Source organism: Aulonocara stuartgranti (genome assembly GCF_965226115.1).
Source record: "Aulonocara stuartgranti genome assembly, chromosome: 5".
NCBI classification, from domain to species: domain Eukaryota; kingdom Metazoa; phylum Chordata; class Actinopteri; order Cichliformes; family Cichlidae; genus Aulonocara; species Aulonocara stuartgranti.
The window spans coordinates 9,247,624-9,270,651 of record NC_138943.1 but is presented as its reverse complement, the minus strand read 5'-3'; the positions used below and the strand labels follow the sequence as shown (position 1 = coordinate 9,270,651).

The 23,028-nt window shown below is 42.4% G+C and overlaps 2 protein-coding genes across 6 annotated transcripts in view; both read left to right on the top strand.

Annotated features, from left to right (window-relative positions):
* eif4g3a (eukaryotic translation initiation factor 4 gamma, 3a) overlaps positions 1–10,559 on the top strand; it is a 70,615-nt gene extending 60,056 nt beyond the window's left edge. For all 4 annotated transcript variants that reach the window (XM_082532161.1, XM_082532163.1, XM_082532162.1 and 1 more), the window contains exons 24-34: positions 3,517–3,634; positions 3,756–3,979; positions 4,816–4,928; positions 5,284–5,456; positions 5,724–5,849; positions 6,094–6,175; positions 6,416–6,514; positions 6,807–6,953; positions 7,998–8,079; positions 8,219–8,365; positions 9,545–10,559. In XM_082532161.1, the coding sequence (XP_082388287.1) occupies positions 3,517–3,634; positions 3,756–3,979; positions 4,816–4,928; positions 5,284–5,456; positions 5,724–5,849; positions 6,094–6,175; positions 6,416–6,514; positions 6,807–6,953; positions 7,998–8,079; positions 8,219–8,365; positions 9,545–9,726 (1,493 nt within the window). In that variant the 3' untranslated portion in view covers positions 9,727–10,559. The remainder of the gene's footprint in view (positions 1–3,516; positions 3,635–3,755; positions 3,980–4,815; positions 4,929–5,283; positions 5,457–5,723; positions 5,850–6,093; positions 6,176–6,415; positions 6,515–6,806; positions 6,954–7,997; positions 8,080–8,218; positions 8,366–9,544) is intronic.
* Positions 10,560–12,189: 1,630 nt separating this feature from the next.
* hp1bp3 (heterochromatin protein 1, binding protein 3) lies at positions 12,190–21,202 on the top strand. Of its 2 annotated transcripts, XM_082532601.1 has the most exons (13): positions 12,190–12,314; positions 13,206–13,286; positions 13,910–14,087; positions 15,741–15,803; positions 15,909–16,065; positions 16,152–16,295; positions 16,394–16,453; positions 17,268–17,407; positions 17,690–17,780; positions 18,207–18,366; positions 19,075–19,186; positions 19,338–19,493; positions 19,688–21,202. In XM_082532601.1, exons 2-13 carry the CDS (start codon positions 13,220–13,222, stop codon positions 20,205–20,207), a joined length of 1,848 nt encoding a protein of 615 aa, XP_082388727.1. In that variant the 5' UTR covers positions 12,190–12,314; positions 13,206–13,219; the 3' UTR covers positions 20,208–21,202. The 2 variants fall into 2 exon arrangements, with proteins under 2 accessions (XP_082388727.1, XP_082388728.1); XM_082532602.1 differs by lacking the exon at positions 15,741–15,803.
* Positions 21,203–23,028: the final 1,826 nt, after the last annotated feature.

Genomic DNA, 23,028 nt, shown 5'->3' with positions numbered 1-23,028 from the left:
CGCGGCTGCGTGCAGCGGGGCTAGGGGAGGGTCTGTGCTGACGGACGTGGGTTACTGACCTGGTAGCCTGGCTGCCCCTGGGTGGGTCCGGGATGGGCGTGAGGTTCTGGGGGCGCGCCGTCTCTGGGCTGGGGCCCTGGCCGGGCCTCGGGGCCTTGGGTCCTGGTTTGTGTGTTGCCAGGGTTGTGGGCGGGTGGGTGCATGGGGGCCCATCCCTGGCGCAGGGTGCCGCCGGTGCGTCGAGCCACCTGGGGGGCTCTTCAACTGGTGGGGGAGATTGTCACACCTTGCAGGAGCTTTCCTCTCCTCAGGAACTCTCTGCAGGAGGGGGAGATACAGGAGAGGTGGAGGAAGATCTCAGCCTGGGCGTCTATTGTCTTATGTAGTCTGGAAGAAGAGTGGATGGTGGGGTGGGTGCAGTTTTCTCTGTGGTGGGGTTGGGTGGACTGTCCCGAGCTCTGTGGGGCCGGGAGGCGCTGCTGCACTGGGGCCGGGAGGCGCTGCTGCACTGGGCCCCGGTCTGGATGGGCCTGGGCCCCCTTTCCCTGGCGGGTCGCGGAGTATGGGGGTGCCTACTGGGGTCAGCGGGGGAGCAGGCCCCAGGGAGGGGTCACCTGCCCTTCCCTTCCTTCCCTCCCCATCTCCAGCTGCCTCCCCCCTCCCGCTCCACCACAACCACCCACACATGCAGGGCCTTGGAGTAGGGGTATGTCACCAGGGTGCAGAGGAGGCTACCCCCCCATCCCCCCCCCCCCTGTCCCCTTCTGGCTGCCTCTGCCTCAATTTTATCCCACAACTTAGACATTCACATTACTCACACTCTCATTACACATACATATAGGATCTTGGGGGTGGGCACGATACACATCCAAATTACCATCAGGGTGTACACCTCACCCCTGGCGTCGTTGCCCACCTCTCAATTTTAAATACACGTAGACATTGAGGGCTAGCAGGAGGGACTATGCGCTTACCTGCTGCTCTCTAGCAGGTAGCTCCATGCCCTCCTGGGTTTTAATTGCACCTTAGAACACACATGCATCAACACTACAATGAGCGGGTGGAGGGAGGTTTGGAGTCTCCTCTCACCCCCATTCTCTGCGGCCTGCTGGAGCGGGAGGGCTAGGTGGAGGAGTTGGCCGTCCGACTGCGGTCTGGAGTGTGGGGCCTCCCTGCTGCTGCGGAGTCGGGGCGGTCTGCCTCTCCCCACCGCAGGGAAAAGGGTAACACTACCTGGGTCTGGGTGCAGTTCCCCCCTCCAGGGGTAAGGGTACCTAGACCCAGTTCGTAGAGTACGCTTGGGGAGTGTGATCGTTGTACAGCGTCTCTTTATGTCTGTCTCCACGTTGGTTGAGTGTGGAGTGAGTGCATATGAGAGCATGAGGGAATGGATGTTTGTATCTGTGTGTGCCTGTATGTCTGTGTCTATATGTCAGGTTGGGTATCAGACGCCACCTCTCTGGGGACATCTTATGCCCTCCAAGGTTTGGAGGCCTATCTCCACCTACCACCACTTCCCCTGCCAGTGGCGGACTCCCTCAGGTGTCGGTGCGTTGGTGGTTCTTTGTGTGTAGGGGTGGGCGTCCGGGTACACACCGGCTCACTCCTTGACGGCCGCTTATCGGGGCCTGGAGCCTGGGGCTCGCTCGGGCCACTTCGGAGGTGGGGTGCCCCCGGCCTCTCGGCCTGGGGCTCGGTCACTCAGGCACAGCTGGCTGCCGGCGGAGCTCACGGGCGCGTCACTGCAACTCCCCCTGGCTTCTGCTCCGCGGCTGCTGAGTGAGCCCTCATCTGGGACTCTCCTCAGCTCTTACTGGGACAGTGGCGCGGCTGCCCCTCTGTTGGTCTTCCATGGTTTCTTGTGTTCTGGGGGCCTCTGGATGTCTGGAGTTTTGATCTCCTCCATACCTGCTTCATACCCTGGAGGACGGGGCTGTGGCTCCCCACACTCCCTAGCAGATCGTTACATGGAGAAACCTTTGGAATGCAAGCATGCTGATCCACACAGGTATGCACACAGGTGTACACATGGGTATTCACAGACGCGGACTACAGCTTTCTTGGCTGCTGCCTCAAAGCACACTGTGCACTGTCTATCTTGCGTGCTGCACAATATCGTTTATTATTTAGTATCTACTGATATCTACTGCTAGCTAGTTTATTGTGATGGTGCCGTTTTGTTTTTTTTACTATGTTGCTCTTTGTTGTTTGCTTTCTCTTCTGTTTTTTTTCTCCATACAGGTGACCCAGGTGTTTTTTTTTGTTTTTTGTTTTTTTTTCTTCCCCCCCTTCTCACCGTCTCTTCTCCCCTTTGGTTTTCTTTCTCTCCCTCTCTTTCTTTCATTCTTTCTCCCTGTCCTGTCCCGTTTGTAGCAACTGAAAATAAAATAAATTCATAATTATAATAAAGGTCAATCAAATGGACCAATATGGCAAGGCCATGATGATCCACTTGGTAAAATAAATCCGCTTGGCATCTTTCTTGGCCTTAAGACAACAATTCTGATGGCTAAAGATCCAAACGGGACACAAAAAAAAAAACATAAATGTTTTATTATGAATTACTTGCAATCAAAAGTATTCAAAGCTAATAAAAGAAAGCTTTGATTTGATTTTACATTTTGTCATATCCTTTATGTATCTGAATAGCTTTTGATCCACTGCTGTTTTATTTCTTTTGGTTGTTGGGTAGTTAAAGTTAATGGTCTGCTCATTAGTTGCTGAGTAATGGAGCAGTAATTCTCAGGCTCTCTGGAGTTTACAAGAGTGGGACCTGCAGATGAAAACCATGAAATGATAAGTATAGGTGGGTGACAGAAGCTTTTCAGGGCCGAAGTGGATTGTGGCATCCATACGTTTGGGGGTTGGCTGGACTTTTAAAGCTGCTATGGACAGATTATGCTGCATAGTGACTGAGTCGAATCAGCACTCTGGCTGATTTGACACTGTTGGGATTTAAATATATATTTTAATGCTTATTTTGTTGACTATATTGTATTATGTATAAGAGAGGGCCAGCTTTGAGACTAGGTCGCAGGCTGACAGGAAACTGCATGTTTTTGCAGAGCATGGTAACTGCAGGCAGAAAGTGAAACTAAGCAGAGTGTTTGATCGAAACTTAAAGTTTGTGTGACATCTATATGAATAACTAGGCTTCCTGTTTGTGCTTCAGACCTGAGCTAGTGTGTTCGGGTCTCCATATTCCGGAATATGTAAAATTAAAGATCATTTTGTAAGTTAGACCACTTTGAGCCGTGTCTTTCTTTGCTGTAGGGAATACATAGAACTGAGATTTAATAACACCAAATGTGATCACTCCTCCGGAGGTTTCTTCCTGTTAAAAGGGAGTTTTTCCTTCCTACTGTTGCCAAAGTGCTTGCTCATAGGGGGTCATATGATTGTTGGGTTTTTTTCTCTGTATCTATGAAGCGCCTTGAGGCGACTTATGTTGTGATTTGGCGCTATATAAATAAAATTGAATTGAATTGAATTGAATTTTTCTTCTTCCTGTTACAGACCTGTCACGGACAACTGGCCTGAACCGTTACTCTGCACTGCAGCCGACACTCTCACCTCAGCCCTCCACTACACCTCCCCAGAACCCAGAATATGACTCCAGGAGAACTCTAGGAAGGTAAAAAACAACTCCAGCTCTTATTTGTTCCTCCTGATTGTCTGCTGATTTCTCGAATATCCTTTTATTGAGCAACATCATGTTTGACTTGATTTTTTTTTCCTCCCCCCTTCACAAAAAGTCGTGCCAGTACAGGCAGAGAGCGCAGTGACAAGCCACTAATCTCTGCAGCGCCATCAGCACGGCCCGGACCGTTCATCAGGGGAGGAAGTTCTAAAGAGCTGCTGGAAAGTCCGAACCCAGAGGAGCCGCGAAGAGACCGTGAGCGAGAGGGAGCCGAGCCCCGGAGACCGAGTGTCACGGAGGACAAAACGGAGATGGAGCGCAGTAGAGTCAGGGAGCCTGGTGAGAACACTGCTCAGCCTCTGCAGTTTACATATTTCATTCAGTTTTCAGGTGAAAACAAGCGAAACCCTGAGTTTTTGGTGTTAACAAGGTAGCCCACTTCTTACCAGGGTACATTTCATGTACAAAAGCTCCATCAATCAAATACCTATCATTCCTGGACATTGATACTCAGATAGTGAGAGAGTCTGAGGTCTTTTTAAATGAGCATTGGTAGGAAATTTAAATTCTCAGGAACACCTGATTTGGTGCATTTTATAGAAAATTTGTAGTTTTGTATTAAAAGAAACCTGTTTACATTTTTAGGGTTGTATTACCATATACTTGCTTGTTGACTTTATATAAAAGTAGTAAACCTACTTACCAGTTTGAATTATTTACTTCAATATTTCTAAGGTCATCTAACACCTCTTGATGTGCTTTACGGTGTTGTAGGCTAATGTAGTCAGATTTTCCTGTGGTTTAATGATCAGTCAGTAGTAATGAGTCTATTAACTTGCACAGCCAGCTTTCCTTCCTGGCTTTAAATAGATTTTATTTATAAAGCACTTTTTCAATTCGAATGAAAACTTCAAACACTATAAGCACACACAGATATTCATTCTGCACTTTTTAACACTATACTGCTATATGGTGCTTAGGTTTAGAAATCCCTGAGTATAATTGTCTATTTGCCAACCACCTTCGTGTGACTGTTTATCCTGATTGTCAGTGTTTATGTAACTCAATCCAGATAAGAAGAAGATTTGTGGGGTGTGTTGAACTTACTTTTTAGAGCAGCCATCGGTTCTTTCCACCAAAAGGCAAAGTTGGGACTTGTGTTTATATGTTTACAGTGAAACCTGAGCCAGTGGTCCAGACCCCAGACAGACCAGCCCTGTCTGAGGAGGGGATCGAGAGGAAGTCCAAGTCTATTATTGACGAATTTCTACACATAAATGATTACAAGGTATGACATTCACGAGCAGTAGGTGAAGTTTACGGTGCACAACTTCTAATACGCATCAGCAAGCTTCTGCTTTACATGAATATTAACAGTGATCTTTCCAGAAGATTCATTCATGATTAAATAAGTTATTTTCTTTAAGGCAAGCATGCATTTTGTATTTTTCATACCCCTTTAAGATATGTTGTAAGCTTTAACCAAGATTTGTGTGAGTTTAAATCCACCAGCAGGGTAAGATAATGAACCGTGTTTGATATTTTAATGATTTATAATTGCTAGAATGGAAAATTTCAGTATTTAAAATTTTCAGTAATTTCCAGCTGAATCAGTTTTGACAATATATCTTCATTTTCTGCAGGAGGCTATCCAGTGTGTGGACGAGCTTGACTTGGGCTCCCAGCTTCACATCTTTGTGCGCGTTGGGGTGGAGTCGACCCTAGAGCGCAGTCAGATCACACGGGACCACATGGGCCAGCTCTTCTTCCAGCTGGTGCAGCAGGGAACCGTGCCCAAGGCCCAGTTCTACAAAGGGTCAGTTCACTTGCTTAGTGGCCAATACTCAATCGATCACTAGAACTCTTCTATTTACTTTCTTCTTACCCATTTTTTATTATTTGATTTATTTGGCACTGAAATTTTGGACCAATCTTGCAATGGAAATACACATTAAAGTGAAAGTATATCCTTTAAAAAGCACATTGCAGTATTTTTAACATTGTTTATTAAAGTGGAAATAAAGTTTGAAGCACTGTCACATCTAATCACTGCTTGGTCTTCTCTTTGTCTTTGTTTTCTCAGGTTTGCAGACACGCTGGAGCAAGCGGACGACATGGCCATCGACATTCCTCACATCTGGCTGTACCTGGCTGAGCTGCTCAGCCCTGTGTTGAAGGAGGGGGGCTTCTCTATGAAAGAGCTCTTTAGGTACAAATAACTGAAAATGAAAGATTTGCTACATTTGTTCAGAAATAAATTCACCTCTGCCACCAATTTATCTACACTTTAGTCTCAGATTACCTTCCATCAGACATAAAAAAACAAAAACATGAGGGTTACATCTGCACATGTGTTTAAATAATTGGTCTGATTGCACATTTGCTGTAAACAAAGCTGTGTGTGACAGGGGGAAAAACATGTATACTTCAATTTCTTTCGTCTCTGTTTGCAGTGAATTAAGCAAACCCTTGCTTCCTGTGGGAAGAGCTGGGATCCTTATATCTGAAATACTGCACTTACTATGCAAACACATGGTAAGCAATGCTTAGATGTTATATTGTTGTTTTTTATGATTATTTTTACTTTTTTTGTTTGTTTGTTTTTTATCTGTTCTCATGACCTCAGTAACATTTAATCAATGAAGATTAGGGACTAATGAATAATATATCTGTGTAAGTATCTATGCTCCTTATCCTCGCCTTCAAAATGTTGAAAATGCAAGAAGATGTGTGTGAGGGGAGAGGTTTAACTTTTGTCTTGTTGTGTTTCCACAGAGCCATAGGACTGTAGGTTCTTTATGGAGGGAATCTGGCCTCAACTGGACCGACATTCTTCCAGAGGGAGAGGATGTCCAGGCCTTCATCTTACAACAGGTTGGTTAGTGTCAGGCTCAGACTTGACAACATTTTGATTTCTTTCATTGGTCACTAGGTCAGATAGGAGTTAACATTAGGGTCCAAAAATTTAGCTTTTTTCATTGTGTGATTACACACTGCTTCCTCATCGCTCATGTGTTGCTGTTTTTTGAGATCTGCATGATGTCATCAGGTGTTACCTAGGAATTCTATAGAAAACTATGTAAACAGACAACAGGAAAACCTTTTTTTTCCCCCTTTTCATCACCTTTTCATTTCTTGTCCTCTCCTGTCATTTTCACATCAACAGAAACTCCAGTTTCTTCAGTCAGACAGCTCCAATCCTGAGGCAGCTCTGCCCGAAAGGGTCTTGTCTCCTGAGGAGATGAGCCAGCATCTGGAGAGACTCCTCCTGGAGGATATGGCCAGTGATGAGCAGATTTTTGACTGGGTGGAGGTATGACAAGCGACGTTACTCAGGAGCTCAAACATCACACAAACTGTGTGACCGAGTGGCTAAAAGCAGGGAGGAGCGGCAGGCCGTCGTTTGCTGTGTTGCTTTTTTTTTTTTTTTTTTAAATTAAAAGTATGGAATGAGAACAGACGTGGTGTTTGCATTTTTTATTCTTCCATCGCTTTAATTTTTTAGATATAGGATTCTGAAAATGTGCCTTTTTACAGCCTTTGGTGCAATTAAAAAGAGACATAAATATAAGGACTGAACGTTTTTGTGACTTTTCTGCCTTCCACTGTCTTTCTGTTCTGTTCTCTTATGTTGAGCGCTGCACCTCGTGGTGCTTCATCATTGTTGTTCAGTTGTATTTTTTTTCTTACTTTTCCTGTTTTCATCTTTATCCTGTTATGTTAATACATGAATAGGACGACGTGTTAAAGATGTCTGAGGAGACCAAGCTTGAGGTAGCCAGCTCGAATGACGATAGAACCAGAAGCCATGCCAACTGTTTTAATGTAGCCTGCTCTTATAGTACCTGACTCTACAGAAGTGGACAGCTGGGGCTCAGAAGTCCACCAATACCAGAGTTTGTGTTTCGATTCCTTGACCCCAGTTACTCATGATGGTCAGACCAGCAGCATGCCTCCTGGCTTTGAGCAAACAGTGTGTATGAAATTACAAAGCTCTCTGGATAAAAGCACTACATAAATGCAACCCATTTGCCACTTACCATTGTACAGCTGCACTCACTACTAAAAATGTCAGAAAATAACTCAAACACTGTGCAAATATGGTGAACAGTAGAACAGAGTATCAGATCATTCGCGGACAAGTAGGTGTTAAGTGACGTGTTGATACAGAGTATAATATAATCCTGGTGTGGTTGAAGTTGAGTGTTTGAGCAGAGGACGCAATCCAAACATGGTTTGAAGGGGAAAACATAGTTAAAACATGTGCTGCTGCAAAGTTATGTGAGGTTGCAGTGTATTTTTTACCTGCTAAGTGGAGTCATGTGACAATGACAGCTAGTTCTGCTCCGTTTCCCAGGCAAATCTAGATGAAACACAGATGAGCTCGTCTCCCTTCCTGAGGGCTCTGATGACAGCTGTGTGTAAGGCAGCAGTGAAAGGTAAGCCACTCCACCACCTGGAGAAGACACTTCTCTGTTCTGCTTAAATCCCACCGCTGATTGCAATATTTACACTCTGCCAAATTGCGAGCGGGCCGGCTCAGCATGCACTCACTCTGCCTCCTGCTTTGCTGTACAGATGATAACACCAATTGTCGAGTGGACACGGCCATGATCCAGAGGAGATTGCCTGTATTACTCAAGTACCTTAACTCAGACACTGAGCGACAGCTGCAAGCACTTTATGCACTTCAGGCGCTGATCGTTGCCCTCGATCAGCCTCCAAGTAAGTTCTGCATCATAGTTTATAAAACTAGTAAAACCTGCTGCTCTTAGCTTTCCTTACTAGCGCCTCTCTTTTGTTATTGCTGATTAGAGCTCAAATACTGGCTACAAGTGGCTGTACATGTAATGATTAAGACATTTTTTTTATTCATTTAAAGAACTTGATCTCACCACAGAGTTCTTACAAGTAAATTCTTAATAGTTAGTGGCTGTTTCCAAGGTAAAGAATGATTGAACTAAAAGTCTCAGTGTTTCTCTGTGGAGGATTTGCATAAATAAACTTGATGAGAACTTCACTGCAGTTTAGTTCTCAAGGTATAAGAATATAATGTGTTTCAAGGAAATATATCTTGCAGTTATGTCAACATGGGTTAGGTAGGGTTTGCAATAGACTGTATATAAAAGATGGTCACATTTTTTTTACTGCTTATGTTGATTCTACGAAAACTAGTAGTGACTGTATTTAGACAAGAGGTTAGAGTGTCACTTTGTCAGATAAAGCATATAAAGCTGCATTCATAAACTACATGCACAGGTGCACAAACACTCACAGATAACCAAACAAGACCAAGAACAAAACACTAGACTTCAGTAGCTTTCTACTACGGTCATAAAAAAATTATTTCCATCTACCTTGTTTTATATTTTTAACTGCAAGCCTACGGTCTTGTACCATTCCATACACCCTAAACAGAGCAGTGACAGAAGATAAGACTCTGATTAAGTCTGAAACAGCATGAAAAATGGAACTGTGGTGAAGTTGGTATTGCCTTAACAAGCATTCATTGTAATGACCAGCAGGGGGCATCTTCTCTAGCTGCAAAAAGGCAGGATTATATAGAATGTGTATGGGGGGGAAATGGTCTTCAGCTGACTGTATTTGTGACCTCAGTAAACTGTTTCCTGATTAATTTCTGTGCTCATTTGCTGGTTTCAAGTCTTGACGACTAAAAAACGAATTAAATTTAGCAAAATACGCCTAATCTTTAAGTTTAAGTTGCCTGCCTGAAGGCTTCACTGTGTTAATGTAACTTTTCAATCAGTCTTGTTTCTCTTCTGGCTGGTTTTAAATTTATTTTCTAGTTCCTTTAGAATGAAAAGGAACAGGGTTCAACTTTAAGCTAATTTCGAAAAGAACTTGTCAAACAAGGTGACAGTTGAATATTTGTCTGTCTTCTAGACCTCCTAAGGATGTTCTTTGACTGCCTGTATGATGAGGACGTCATCTCGGAGGACGCTTTCTACAAGTGGGAGTCGAGCAAAGACCCGGCCGAGGAGCAGGGCAAAGGCGTGGCCCTGAAGTCCGTCACGGCCTTCTTCACCTGGCTGCGCGAGGCAGAGGAGGAGTCTGAAGATAATTGACGAGGGAGACACCCGGGGACGCGACTTAGTAGAACTGTATCCTCGCAGCAGAACAAACTTTCAAAATGGCTGCGTGGGCAGGACGACATGTTTACGGCTGGAATTTTTTTCTGCGGTACGGTTCTGAAACATGCCGCCATTTTGAGTTTGGATCCCAACGGTGGAAGCACTAAATACCTGTATTATACATAGAAAATATTTTTTTTTTAAATTTTAACTTACTTTTCTTTTGTTACTTTTTAAGAAGAGACTTAAAAGATACATAGGTTCTGGACTCTTTAATTTATTATTTTTTTAAGGACTGCAAATATGAAAGTTATTTAACATTTGCAGATGCTCACAATGAGAACAAGACGGCAGAAATAACAATATAATTAATTATAATAACAAAATAATAATTGTGAAATAAACAGCCTCCCCGGATTCCACACTGTTTGGTTTAAAACAGAGTAAAGCAAAATTATTTTGGGATGAAGGGGAAGCAAAGATTAAAAAAAAAAGAGGAGTTGAATGCACAGGAACTATTAACATTGTCCAAGGTCAAAGGTTATCTTGTAATAACCAAGAAGTGTCTCCCTGAGCCTTGGCTTGCTCTGCATTGATATGTACATACACCTCATGAGAGGTAGAGGTATGCATTCAAGAAGCGATGCAAGTCCGAACTGTCACACAAACGTAGACGAACAAACCAGATTCATTCAGATGGAATGAGCAACTTCAAAAAGCAAATGGCCAGAGTCGCTGAACATGACATGCTTGTAACACTTCAGACCTACAGAGCAGATTAAAGCTTGTAAATACATTAAAGACAAAAAAAGGTATTTAAAAAAGTGCTTATTCTCGTGTTTTCGTCTCTTCTTTTTGGGGGGAAAGGTGGGTTGCCAGATTATTTTTTTGACGCGTGTGTGTATGTGTGTGTGTATGTCTAATAAACTGAGCCAGTGTTTGAAGAAAAACAGTTTTAAATCCAGGAAGAAGCAGCTGGAATCCCCTGGAGCCACCGGGAAGTTGAAATCATTGCAGCGCTTCTTCTCATGCTCGTATTCGATGTAAACATTCGTACGTTCATATTTAACGTCTGTTACGTCACGCACCCGTCATCACATGTGCTTTTAGGGCTTGGGTTAGATTTACAGCAGCAGGCGACACTCCTAGCATGAATGACTTTGACACACGTTCACCGATGAGGTCGATTCTCTTGTCACTGTTACAGGTTTCATAGGTTTTTGAGCACCGGTACTGGATTTTAAACAATTAAGACAGGATTGAAGTGAGGGGTTTAACAAAAGTATTGCGTTAACTGTGGAGGAATTACAGCCATTTTTCTTTGTATCCGTCAATGACAGTTTATTGGCTGCTATTCTGGGGAATGGTTTATCACTTGAGGTTTGTCTTTTTTTTTTTCTTGCAAAATGGTGCAGCTTAAATTAGAAAATGTTCAGCTTATTTGACAAAACAATTTAAAGAAACCCCAGGGCGTTGTAAAACTGACTGATATAGAGAAAACAAGCAATTAAGAAAACGATCTGCGGATTTTACAGCAGCAGCACATTGTAATGCAGCATCATGAAACCATTAGCTGTAATAGAACGTGTTTGTTTTTAGCTGTTCACTTTCCCCTGAAGGGTTTCTTTAATCTGTCTGGCTCGTCAAAATCTAAATACTGCTCTGATTAAAGTTGGATGTCTGCCACTTTAATGGAGAGTAAACTCGGAGCTTTAATCAAGATAACCATTTTCATTGTTCCCTTCAAAAACTACAGATCCCACAAATTATAGCTTTGTCCATCCAGGCATTATCCCGTCACACATGTGAGCAACACTTTCTCTGATTTCACTTTTCAGGATTTACCTGTGTGGCCAAAACTGCTCTTGAATTCAAGGATATCTCAGCTGTGAAATAAGCAACATCTTCCATGAAGTTTTTGTTAGGATATGTCAAAGAAAATTCACAAAAAAGCAGGAAAAACAGCATTCTGACTTAATAATAATTAAGAAATTATAAAAACTCAAATCCAGAGTGACATAATGATGTTATGCCTTTTGTCTTTTCAAACTATAATGATTATAATTGTTTGTTTTGTGTTTCTTAACAAGCTTGTAGTTTATTTTTGTTAAATTTTTTATTTTTTGTATTTGTTTTAGACAGTTTCTGTTTTTGTGTTGTTTATTTCTTTTAAGGGGATTAGATAGAAATCTATTACAAAGCCTTTTTTAACGTGATATTTTTGTTTCGTTTTGGGGGTTTTGATCATAGTTTGTTTTTTTTGTTTTTTTTTTTTAGGTTTTTTGTATTTATTATTATTATTATTATTTCTACGGTTGTATCAAGCAGTTTCATCTTGTTCTTTTGAGATTTTTCCTTTTGTTTTGGTGTTTTTTTTTTTTTTCTTCTTGCTTTTTGTGTGGGTGGAGAAGGGGGATAGAGGTGGAGGTGGGTCAGCCTCGACGGTGGGAATCCTTCGCTGTGCGTCGTGACGCAGCACGTTGCAGTCCTAACGGGGCGGGGCTCGTAAACAGAGGAATCGAAATAAAGGATCGTGCAGAAATTTAGCCCAAAGTGTTTCCGTTTTCCCCGACGTGTTAAAGGTAAGTTTGGCTCGCGTGCTGAGAAATTGTTTGCTAAACATGCAGTTGCACGGATACGGTTCGGGAAGCAGCCGGGGGTTTTCACTTTGTGCAGCTGGAATGAATTTCATCTGCCTTGTGAGACGCCATTATTGTGTGTATAAACCGACGGACAAAATGGCGAAAACTGCTGAAAAATCCTGGCACCTCGTCCTCTGGCTCCCGTGGACGTGATGGAAATCCGTTGGCAGAGACTGACCCATCAGCGGGGCAAGCTTTGCGCCGTTTTGTAGGCGCTCAGCGTTTTGCGTAAAGCAAACAGCACCTTTTCTTCAGTTGGGGGATAAAAGGCCTCAATGAATGAAGGGGGTTTGGCACCAGCGGCAGTTTTAACCCTGTGCATACACAAAATGGGCCTCAAACCAGTGAAGCCAGTTAAACCAACAGTCCTATCCAATTTCTAACTAGTATTAACAGATATTTATGAGCTGTAATAATTGTACATGTGCAGTGTGAAATTTATAAATCTTTATTGTATCTTTTATTCCTCAGAACTCATTCTGAAGATTTAAGTTTAGCATGTTTTGTTTACCTGACGGACATGAAGAAATTACCTGAAATTGGTGATATAACTACTCAAACATACCGTTAATAACACATCTTGAATCCTAATAATTTACTTGTAAAATAAATAAAATCTACGGATGCACTAATTTATAAAAGGCGAACTTCAAAGAACTTAAAAAACAAAAACAGCTATTTGTCAGGTAAATATCAGCTTCATTGATCCACAGGTACAGTACGGTTTATGTAGTTGGGGTTTTTTTGCGAAGTGATTAAATTTTGCATATCAAAAATTTCACTCACAAAGCCAAACAATGGTTGTGCTCATGATCTTTTCTGGTTCTTCAGGTAAATCTCCTGTGATGCCGATTCGCCGAGCAGCAGCGACTCCGACCCAGGAGAAGACCCCCTCCGCTGCAGCAGAGAAAGGTAAGGGTGAGGTAGTCCTCCACCTGCACCCTGTCAAACCCTGGCCCCGCCCCCTGCCAGCCATCAGCGGCATCTGTCGCAGTGTTCAACTTCAACCAATCATTCATTCTCTCAACACAGAACGAGCAAAACTCATCTCCAGTTCTTTTTTCCAGTATTTATTAGGAAAATAGAGTAATTTAGGTTTCTTGTATACTTTATAGCAGTTATACATTCACATTTATATTATATAGTTACAGTTTCATATAGATTTGGTTGTTTAATGATTAGTGTTTTATTTAAAATGTTTTAGTATTAGTTTTGTCTCATAAGTAATTCAAAATATCATCTTAATTGTGTCACTTGACTCATAATCCTGCAGATTTATCACACATTTGCACTAAAGCCTCATTATGCTTTTATGTTGTTTTATGTTCCTGTTTATTTTTTTTAATTAAAAAAAATACACTAATGTTGCATTTTATGTAATGCAGTATTTTCCCTTCCAGTTTTATTTTTTCATTAAAAACTTTAAAGACCTCGAGTCATACTTTTATGTAAGTTTAATAATATCAGCTTTACACTATGAAGAAAAATAAAGGCGGTATAGTGTTTTTAAGGTTTTATTTTTAATGCTTTCTCAGAACCTGAAGCCTCCTCGGAGGAGTCGCCCGCTACCGAAAAGGAGCAGGCCGCGTCATCAGCCGCAGCAGCCGATGGCGACGAGGGCAGCGCTGCGGGCAAGACGGCGCCCGCAGAGAACGGGGAAAAGGCCGACGGCGCTGCAGCGGAAAAGGAAGGAGAAGGGAAAGAGAAGAAAGAGTGAGTTTCACCATAAGATAGTCTGCAAGCGTGAACAGTGCGATATTTCACTTTGATAGCACTTTTATCTGTTTATATTATCCTTACCTCTGCTGGATAACTGCAGACTGCTCCTCTCGTGCAGTGTTGCATTTCTAAAAGATGTGAGTTGTCACATCCACATTCATTCCCTGCATCATAGTAGGGCTGCCACGATTTGTCGACTAGTCACGATTACGTCGACTATCAAAATCGTCGACGACTGATTTAATAGTCGACGCGTCGTTTGAAGCTTTGTAAGATCCCAAAAGACGCAGGAATAAGTGGCAGGATTTAAGAGTGTAATAACGGACTGAAACAGAAGATGGCAGCACTGCATGTACAAGGATGCCAGCTGCCGTTAAACCCCGAAGAAGAAGAAGAAGAAGAAGGAGCAGCTGTGTCCCAGAATTCATAGCGCGGCCCAGCGCAGTTTCCAACAATGGCGGCAGCTAGTTAGTTTTAATGTTACTCTTATTATTCTTTCTGGGTCACAAAATAAACGTTTAACATATTTTCAGGCGAGAATGTAGCTGTGTAAACCTCAAATATCTGCTCAGTTTATCAGGACACCACATATTTTCAAAAGCGCTCCGACGTTTTCGGAGACATCTGTTACCCACTAGCTCGTTAGCGAGCCGGGGGCTAGGCTCACTAGCGCCGTGAGAACACCGGACTCCCTGCAAATCGTTTTCAAACCCACCGCCGTCTTTCGCTACTCGGGTTAAATATATATGAGTCACTTAGATAACTTAAAATGTTATTGTTTGGCTTTTTTTTTTTTGTATTTTATTTGTTCCTGAGTAAATCAGTTTGTCTGAGATTAAAGTTATAGTTTTTACACAGCTGAATAAACGTCAAGCAGACAACTGATTATCAGAAGTGTGAGATGCTCCAGAATATACTCCAGTGTCCTGTTATATTTTAGATAGCAAGGAGTTTATTAAACTTCACCGAAACAATCTGCAAATTTCATTAAAATTTAATAAACTATCATCTTGTCTTTATTTTTAGTTAGCACAGACCTTAAACACTTAAAGCTGTAAGCTAATGATAGTTATATAAGAGCAGATGCTGCTGGTGCAATAAGCTGTAGTTTTACGTCCAATGGATGATGATCTGATTAGTCGACTAATCGCAAAAATAATCGGTGACTAGTCGACTATCAAAATAATCGTTTGTGGCAGCCCTACATCATAGCCATCAGACAGATGTGCGCAGTCTTGGAGGAGTCCAGGAGGAGAGGACAGTGGCATCGTAACAGTGTGAGGATTTTCTAACACCCCAGTCCAAGTGATCAGTGATATATACTCACATTTCTAATAAAATCTAGCACTTTAGTTTAGCTCTGATGATCACGGTTTTTGGGCTGGTCGCAAGCCTTTACGGACTCCTTTGTTTTTGTTTTTCTCCCCCTATAAACTTTAGCTTTTGTAACATAGAATTTTGGCCTCCTCCTCTTCTTCTCCCAGACCTTGCCAAAACAGACCTTCACCTTTTTTCTTTTTTCTTTTTTTTTTTGCACATTGATCATTAGCACTGCAATTCAGTGAGGGTCAAATTACCATGGTGGTCATTAAGACAGATGTTCTCAAATTTCATTTTGTCTTTCCCGTCGGTGACAAACGGACAAAGTGACAAATGCAAGGACTGCGCGGCTGGACAGTGCGCAACACACTGCTATGTTCTCCTACTAAGGTGAGGATGTGATAAAGATAAGGGTGGTAACGATCACAGTGAAATATCGCTTTTAAAGAATCAACCGTCATGACTGAAATTGTGTCTTGCTGCTTCTGGCAACAGGTTGAAGGATGGCTACAAGTACGAGAAGTCTAAAGTCAAGAAGGTGAAACGGACGATTCCGGCGTGGGCTAGCGTCACTGCGAGCAAAAAGGTCCCTGTTACCAACTTTGCTGGCACTCAGAACAAAGTGGATAACATCCTCATTGAAGCCATCACGGTGTGTGCAAACACTGTAAAATGAATCTCTCGGCACACAGCCGCTCTCTCGATTATTTATTTATTCGTTGTCCGTTTCCTTTGTAGTCTTGCAATGACAGGTCTGGAGTTTCATACCAATCTGTCATGAAATATATCGTGAAAAAATACCCAGGGATGGAGCTTGACAGGAAGAAGTTCCTCATCAAGAAGTCCATGAAGAAACATTTGGAGAAGGGAACCATCAAGCAGGTGAAGGAGCCAAGAAACTGTCAGAAGTGCTCTGTTTTTCTCAAGGATTTGTGGTTTTAAGTCTACTTGCTTGTGCTTTAACTGTCTCTCTCACGTAGTTGAAGGGGAAAGGTCTTTCAGGGACCTTCGCCATTGGGAAGCAGACTCCCCTGTCTAAGGTACGTCACAACAACTTGCAAGATGCTCAGTCTTAATACTTTATAGGTGTTGGGAATTTCTCAGGGTTGAGTGTTAGCAGTTTCCCCGTGTTTGAAGTCCTAAAGTCGAGCCAAGCATCTGGATGTAGCATGTATATGAATGCTATAAATCATTTCAGTTGTGAGATTTGCTCTAAGCCCAGTTCATGTGCACTACAGCTGGTAGATAAAACAAAGGTGACTACACCTCAACGATCATCTCCTGGTACTCTTCTGCATCACAAATGCTTGTTAGAAGCCCTGATCTGACAACTTCCTCATTTTTGATGCATATTTTTCTCATTCTCTCTGTAAGAGAATGAGGGGGGGATCCAGTGTTTCTTAATCATCAGCACACTTGTATATGCCACAATTAATGTTGAAGGGATTCTCCGAACAAAGCCAGAGCAGATTGACACTCTGAGAAGGACAAATTCTTGGTCTGTAACTTGCGACTGGATGGCTATGAAGTGTGAGCGTTAGCTGATTTGTCACCTTGAGATGTGGAGAAGGTCTTCTGCTGAAATGCAGAGTGAAAATTGTCATTTTGCACATACAAATCATCAGAGACTTCCAGGGTACAATTTTGAAATTGGTGACTGCAAAGGAAGTGGTCTAGATGTCCCCAAGGAGACGCACTTGCAGGAGATTTAAACTTTTTTTTTTTTTTTAAATTAAGGTAGTGTTTGATATGGGCCTAACGTGTAGTGTCAGCATTTTCCTTTTCCCCATTTTTCCCCGAGACTGGGATATGTTTGGTTTTAATTGTCATGTCTGTAAATGGATGTTGTTTTAGAAAGCTGCTCAGAAGCAGGAGTCTCTGGGAGACGCTCTTCCTCTCATCATCACTCGGCTCTGTGAGCCCAAAGAGGCCTCCTACAACCTGATCAAGAAGTACCTGGAGCAGCACTTTCCCAGCTTTAACATCGAAAACAGGTGCAGCGTATCACCTCTTCTCCGTCTAATGTTGTTTCAAGATGCAAGGTGCTCTTTATCATTGACTCGTTTAATTCGTATATAAAAGATGGTTGTGCCATTGTGGTCAGAAGTTGCCACACACTCATCATGGGCAGGAATGTCATGGTAATTTTGGGCTTTTAAATATTTAAACTGTTTTTCCAGGGTGGAATGATTGTACAGCACGTGTACTGACATACCGGTACTGCTTTAACTGTATTGTGTTTAAAAGCTGTAAGCTGAAGATGATTTACTCCTCAGGCCAGAAGTCTTGAAGTCCGCCCTGGTGAGGGCTGTTGAGAAAGGGCAACTGGAGCAAATAACTGGGAAAGGAGCGAGGGGGACTTTCCAGGTAAGTCTCCTCCTTAACACTTTGTTTTGCTCAAAAAAGAGGAATGCATTTGTTTGTTTGTTTTTAATGGGCAACAAACATTTAATTTTTGGTTAAGAAAAGGCCTCCTTGGACAAAAAAAATGTCTTCTGTTAACAGAAAATGAAATAGCAGAGCAGTTCTAGATAATGTCTTTTTTATTTATTTATTTTTTTAAAGTCGGACCTATCTGAGATAGTCATGTAGCAGTTGCCACCAGTTACTAACACCTAAACATTTCAGGACCCGCTTTGTTTCCACGTCACAGACAGGACCACAGAGCCAGTCAGTGTGCCAGCTCGGGCTTCATTGTTCTTTTATACTGTTGCATAGAGGTAAACGACAGGTTGTTTCTTTGTACGTGAGAGAGCTGCAGACTTTGTTTCCTAAAGTGCTTCTACCCACCAGCTGAAGCGTACCGGCAACAAGGTCCTGCTCAAGGGTGGCACTTTGGAGGACGCCATCACAGCTGCTATCACAGCCATGAATGAACCGAAAACCTGCAGCACCACAACTCTACGGCGATACCTTTTAGACGCCAACAAGGACAGAAAGGAGTACCAGTTAGGTAAGTTAGGTAATCCTACGTGGCTCAACAGGATTCCTGAGACCGATTGCACTACATGGACATAGTAAGGGTGCCTTATCTACACACGCTGCACCATCTGAAACTACAACTAGACACAACACTCGCTTTCTCTTTAAACAAATCACAAGAAATGCAGCAGGTGAACCCTTTAAACCTGGTTCTTATGACTGAGCCCTTCAGCCTTCTGCAATGATTTTGGTGTTTTGCTAGTAAACTATCCCCTCACTCTTATTTTGAAAGTTAATTTGCTGCTAGCCATGTTTCATTAACAGCAGACTGACGGGTCGCTGTTGTTGAGGTTCTCAGTGTCATTCTGCGGTCTCTCTGTTTTGTGGACTTAAACTCTTTCACCGTGAACTGCAGCTGCAGACGGTAGTTCTTCCATATTATCTGAGACCCATTCAGAACCTGCAGGCGGTGGAGAACTGAGCTGAGTTCATCACCATCTGCACAGCATATCAAGGACTACCGTCACCAGCTGCTGTTCAGGATGATGGAGGATCTGCACGACTATCTGATATCTGCAGCTGATTAGGACTATAATTTCTTTCTTTCTTCTTTTTTTTTTTCTTTATTAAAAAATTAGCCAGCAGCTCAAACACACATAGCACAAGTTTCAGTTAAAACTTTTTTTGCATCAACAATGGCGTCACCAGCAGAACTTTTTTTTTTCTCTCTTCTCTTTAGTGGCCAATCTTCGGAGGACCCTGACAAAGTGTAAAGTACTCGGATGGATGGAGCAGATTACTGGTCACGGCTTCAACGGGACCTACCAGCTGTCGTTCCCTTTCTACCCGAGGTATTTCACTTGCATCTGGAAATCCCCGACCCTTTAATACTTAATTTATTTTTCTTTCTGTCTGATAAAGGAGCTTTGTCTGTGCAGCTTCTGGAATTCTTTGTTCTTTCTTTTCTTGATGTCTGATCCTTTTTTCTTGTCCCCTCCTTAGTCCCACCATCCTGTACCCAGACAAGTTCAAAGAAATTCCAAAGAAAGATGCTGCACCTCCGACCAAGCGAAGGCGAACAGTTGAATCTTCAGACGAAGACGAGGAAGAATCAGAAGAAGAGGAAGAGTCTGAGGATGAAGCCCCGGCCCGTAAGAGGTGCATATACCTGTTGCAGCTCGACTCCTAATTACATGCTTGTAGTTAAACGTTTAAAGATGGGTCCTACTCCATATATCAGTCCAGTCTTTTGTAATGACAGCCATCCATCCCACGATGATTAACAATTCAAGTGGAGAATTGTTTTTATTTATTTATTTTTAACAACTGCTTTTTGTTAAAACGACTCTTAGGAAACCTCCGAAGAGGCCTCCACCAAAGGCTCGTCGTCCTCCTCCAACCAAGAAATCTTCGAGCGCTAGTCAGTCAAAAGCTAAAGGCAGAGGACGTTCGCTCGCAAAGAAGTCTCCAGCCAAGAAAGCAGCATCTTCGGCCAAGAGCTCGGGAAAAAAACAACCAGCTCCTAAGAAGGAATCCGAATCGCCATCTAAAGCCACACCTGTCAAGAGAGGCGCCCCTGCAAAAAAGCCCAAGACACCAGCTGTTAAAAAGCTAAACAAAAGGGGGGCCAAGCGACCTGTGTCCAAGGAGTCGCCCCCCAAGGAGCCTACAGCCACAAAGGAGACGACAAGGAGCGGGTCCAAGCGCTCCAAGGCCGAAGAGTCGCCTCCTGAGGCGCCTGCAGCTAAAAAGCAGGCAGCCAAGAGTGGATCCAAACGACCCGCAGAGTCGTCCCCTGCAGAGCCCGCAGTGAAAAAGGGGGCCAAGAGCAGCAAGCAGTCTGCTCGCAAGTCTAAGAGAGGGAAATACTGAACCCAGGAGCGTCTTCTACAAACTGGTCTGAATATCCAGCAGTCTGCCGCTTTAGTTTCAGTGCTTTCTTTCTCTTTATATCATTGTTTTCTCCCTCTTTATGGGGCAGTAGGGTTTTGTTTTTTATTTCGATTGTAGAATAAGAACCTTATCCTACCAGTTAATTGAACTTTGAGAGTTTCTGAATTTTATTTTTTAATCACAGTGTGTAGGAAAGCTCCGTTAGTGTTATCGGCGAGGCTGCCGTCTTGGGAGACTGTAGGAACATCAAGCATACTTTAAAACTAGAGCCACGTAGCGACTTCGGTTTTGTTATGTTTTTCTTTTTCGATTTTTGTTTTTTGGTTTGTTTTTGTTTACACATGTTCCTCGTGTACTCTGTAGTTGCTGGCAGCACACATTCCTAATCTCAAATCAAAGATCAGTGTTCTAGAAGGGTGAAAACGGCGTCAGTTTTATGTTGAAAAGTGGGTTTAAAAGTTCAAAAGAGTTACTAATGTTGTTAGTACTTTATAAAAGACAGAAATTTGAAATTTCTGTGTTTTGTCCCGGGATTGAATCAAAATGTAGTCATGCAACTAATGCATACAAATCTGAACTGTAATCTGTGTTCCTCATTTATGTAGTTTCCTTCTTAATTATTATTATTATTATTAACTATAATTTATATTTGGTTATTTAAACAGATATAGCCCCCCTGGGAAAAAAAAAAAGATTAAACCTGCAGGTGCCAAGTTGAGGATAAAATACTGTTAGTATTCAAGTCACACTGAGGGGAAAATGTCTTTTTGAGGTGTGTGTGGGTGTGAGTGTGGGTGTAAACAAGCATATACACAAATTGATTTTATCGCTTCACATCTGTATTCAGTACCAAACTGTAAGAAATGTGTGTTGTGGAAAAAGGAGGATAATAGGATAATAACTTCCCTGCATGCATGTATCCCTTGTGTTGTTAAGCTTTTTTCCAAGTCATTAATAAAATGGCTATATTTGTAGACTGTTGCAGTATTTATTTATTTTTATTTAGTGGGCAATGAAAATGTCACATCTCATAGAGTGCCTTTGTCCCATTGATGATGAAAATCTAATTATTATAGCAGGAAGGTAGACAATTCAGAATAAACGGATAAAACTTATAACTAATGTTTTACAGCAACAGAAAAAAAAATTCTATATACGGTAGAAGAAATGTAATTTAAATTTATGTATATATGATATATTTTCCCATCTTTAGATGCATAGCAGCAGTGTTGCACTTTGATTTCAGTCCCCAGCGTGTGCATGTGGTCTCCTGTTTGTAGAGTCTGACAGCAGCTTAAAGGAAAGGGCTCTGTCTCATCTTCAAGGATGCAGTGGCCTGTCACTGAAGGGCTGATGATTAGTGCTGTCAGAGTGTGCTGCACGGGGTGGGAGGTGTTCTTCAACAGGACTGACAGTTTAGCTGCCATTATCCTGTCACTCACCACCTCCACTGGGTCGAGAGGTCGTCCCAGAACGGAGCTGGACATCTGAATCGGCCTGCTTCTGTCCTCAGAGATGCTGGTGCCCCAGCAGACCGCAACTTAAAAGATGGCGGATTGCCACCAGAAGAGGTTTTCAAGAGCTCCATCTGAACTCCAAAAGATCTTAGTCCTTATAGCAGATACAGCCCCCTCTATCCTTTCTTGTAAAATTCAGCAGGTTTTCCTCCTGATTGTCTTTGTCATTAAAACCCCCCCACAGAAAATGTAAATGGTTAGCATAGCCGTGGGGACGGGCTCAGAGAGCATATGCAGTACATTTAATTAAAGTAATTACACCAGGCCATTGCTAGCGCACATCGAGCAAAAATCTTCAAGACTGAAATATTTTCCACTTACTTTAATTCCCAGTTATTGTTAGATCTTTAATAAAGAAATGCTACATCATATACCCCTCTTGCATGTATGCAAAACTTTTCCCCACAGGGCATTTGCTTTTCTATGTGGGCAGCTGTAAATTAAAGTCAAGCTTCACGTTGTTGAATTTGGAGCAGGGGCTTCTTTCTAGGTCAACACTCTCTGTCTGTGAAGCTGGGGTCCCAGGAGTTTTGACTTCATGGCAGGCTTGAGCCATGGTGGCTACAGGTTGTTGCTCAACATCCTAACCAATTTCCTCTCATCTGAGGGGGACAGTTTGGGTCTTCTTCCAGACCTTGGCAGTGTGACAATGCATCCAAATAACTTATACACACGTACAGCAGTTTGAACTGATGATCTTGTAATCTGCAGTTGCTTCAAATTTGCTCCAAGAGAGCTTCCCAAATCCTATAAATTTACAATTCTCCTTCTTAAATCTTCACTGAGTTATTGCTTTCCCATTGCTCTGAGTGTTGGTCAGTATCCTGTCAAAGAAATCCTCCTTTTTAAGGAGAAACTACTAAAAGTAACTACATTAAAAGTTACCGGGCCCACAATGGGTGCATGTCAGCTTTTAACATGTATAACCAGAAGTATAAACTGTAGATAAAAAGTGGAGAAACAAGTATTCTGAGCGTTTACTTAAGCAAAATGTATATTCCCACGTATCATTATAAAGGTTTTAAATACTACTGAATCACACTGACTCATTGTGTATCGCTGTAATGTTGCTGCACCTTAACTTTTTGTATTTTTATATCTGTATCTAATAACACAACATAGCATATGATAAAATCTGCAAAATAATAAAATGGCACGGCGTACAAATTACAGTGTTATGACCCCAAATATCTTTTCTGAAGTAAAAAACGAGTACTATCGGGAGGAGGTGTGTGTGGTGGTGGTGGTGGTGGGGCGGCTTAAAATAGATTTAACTTTTGGAC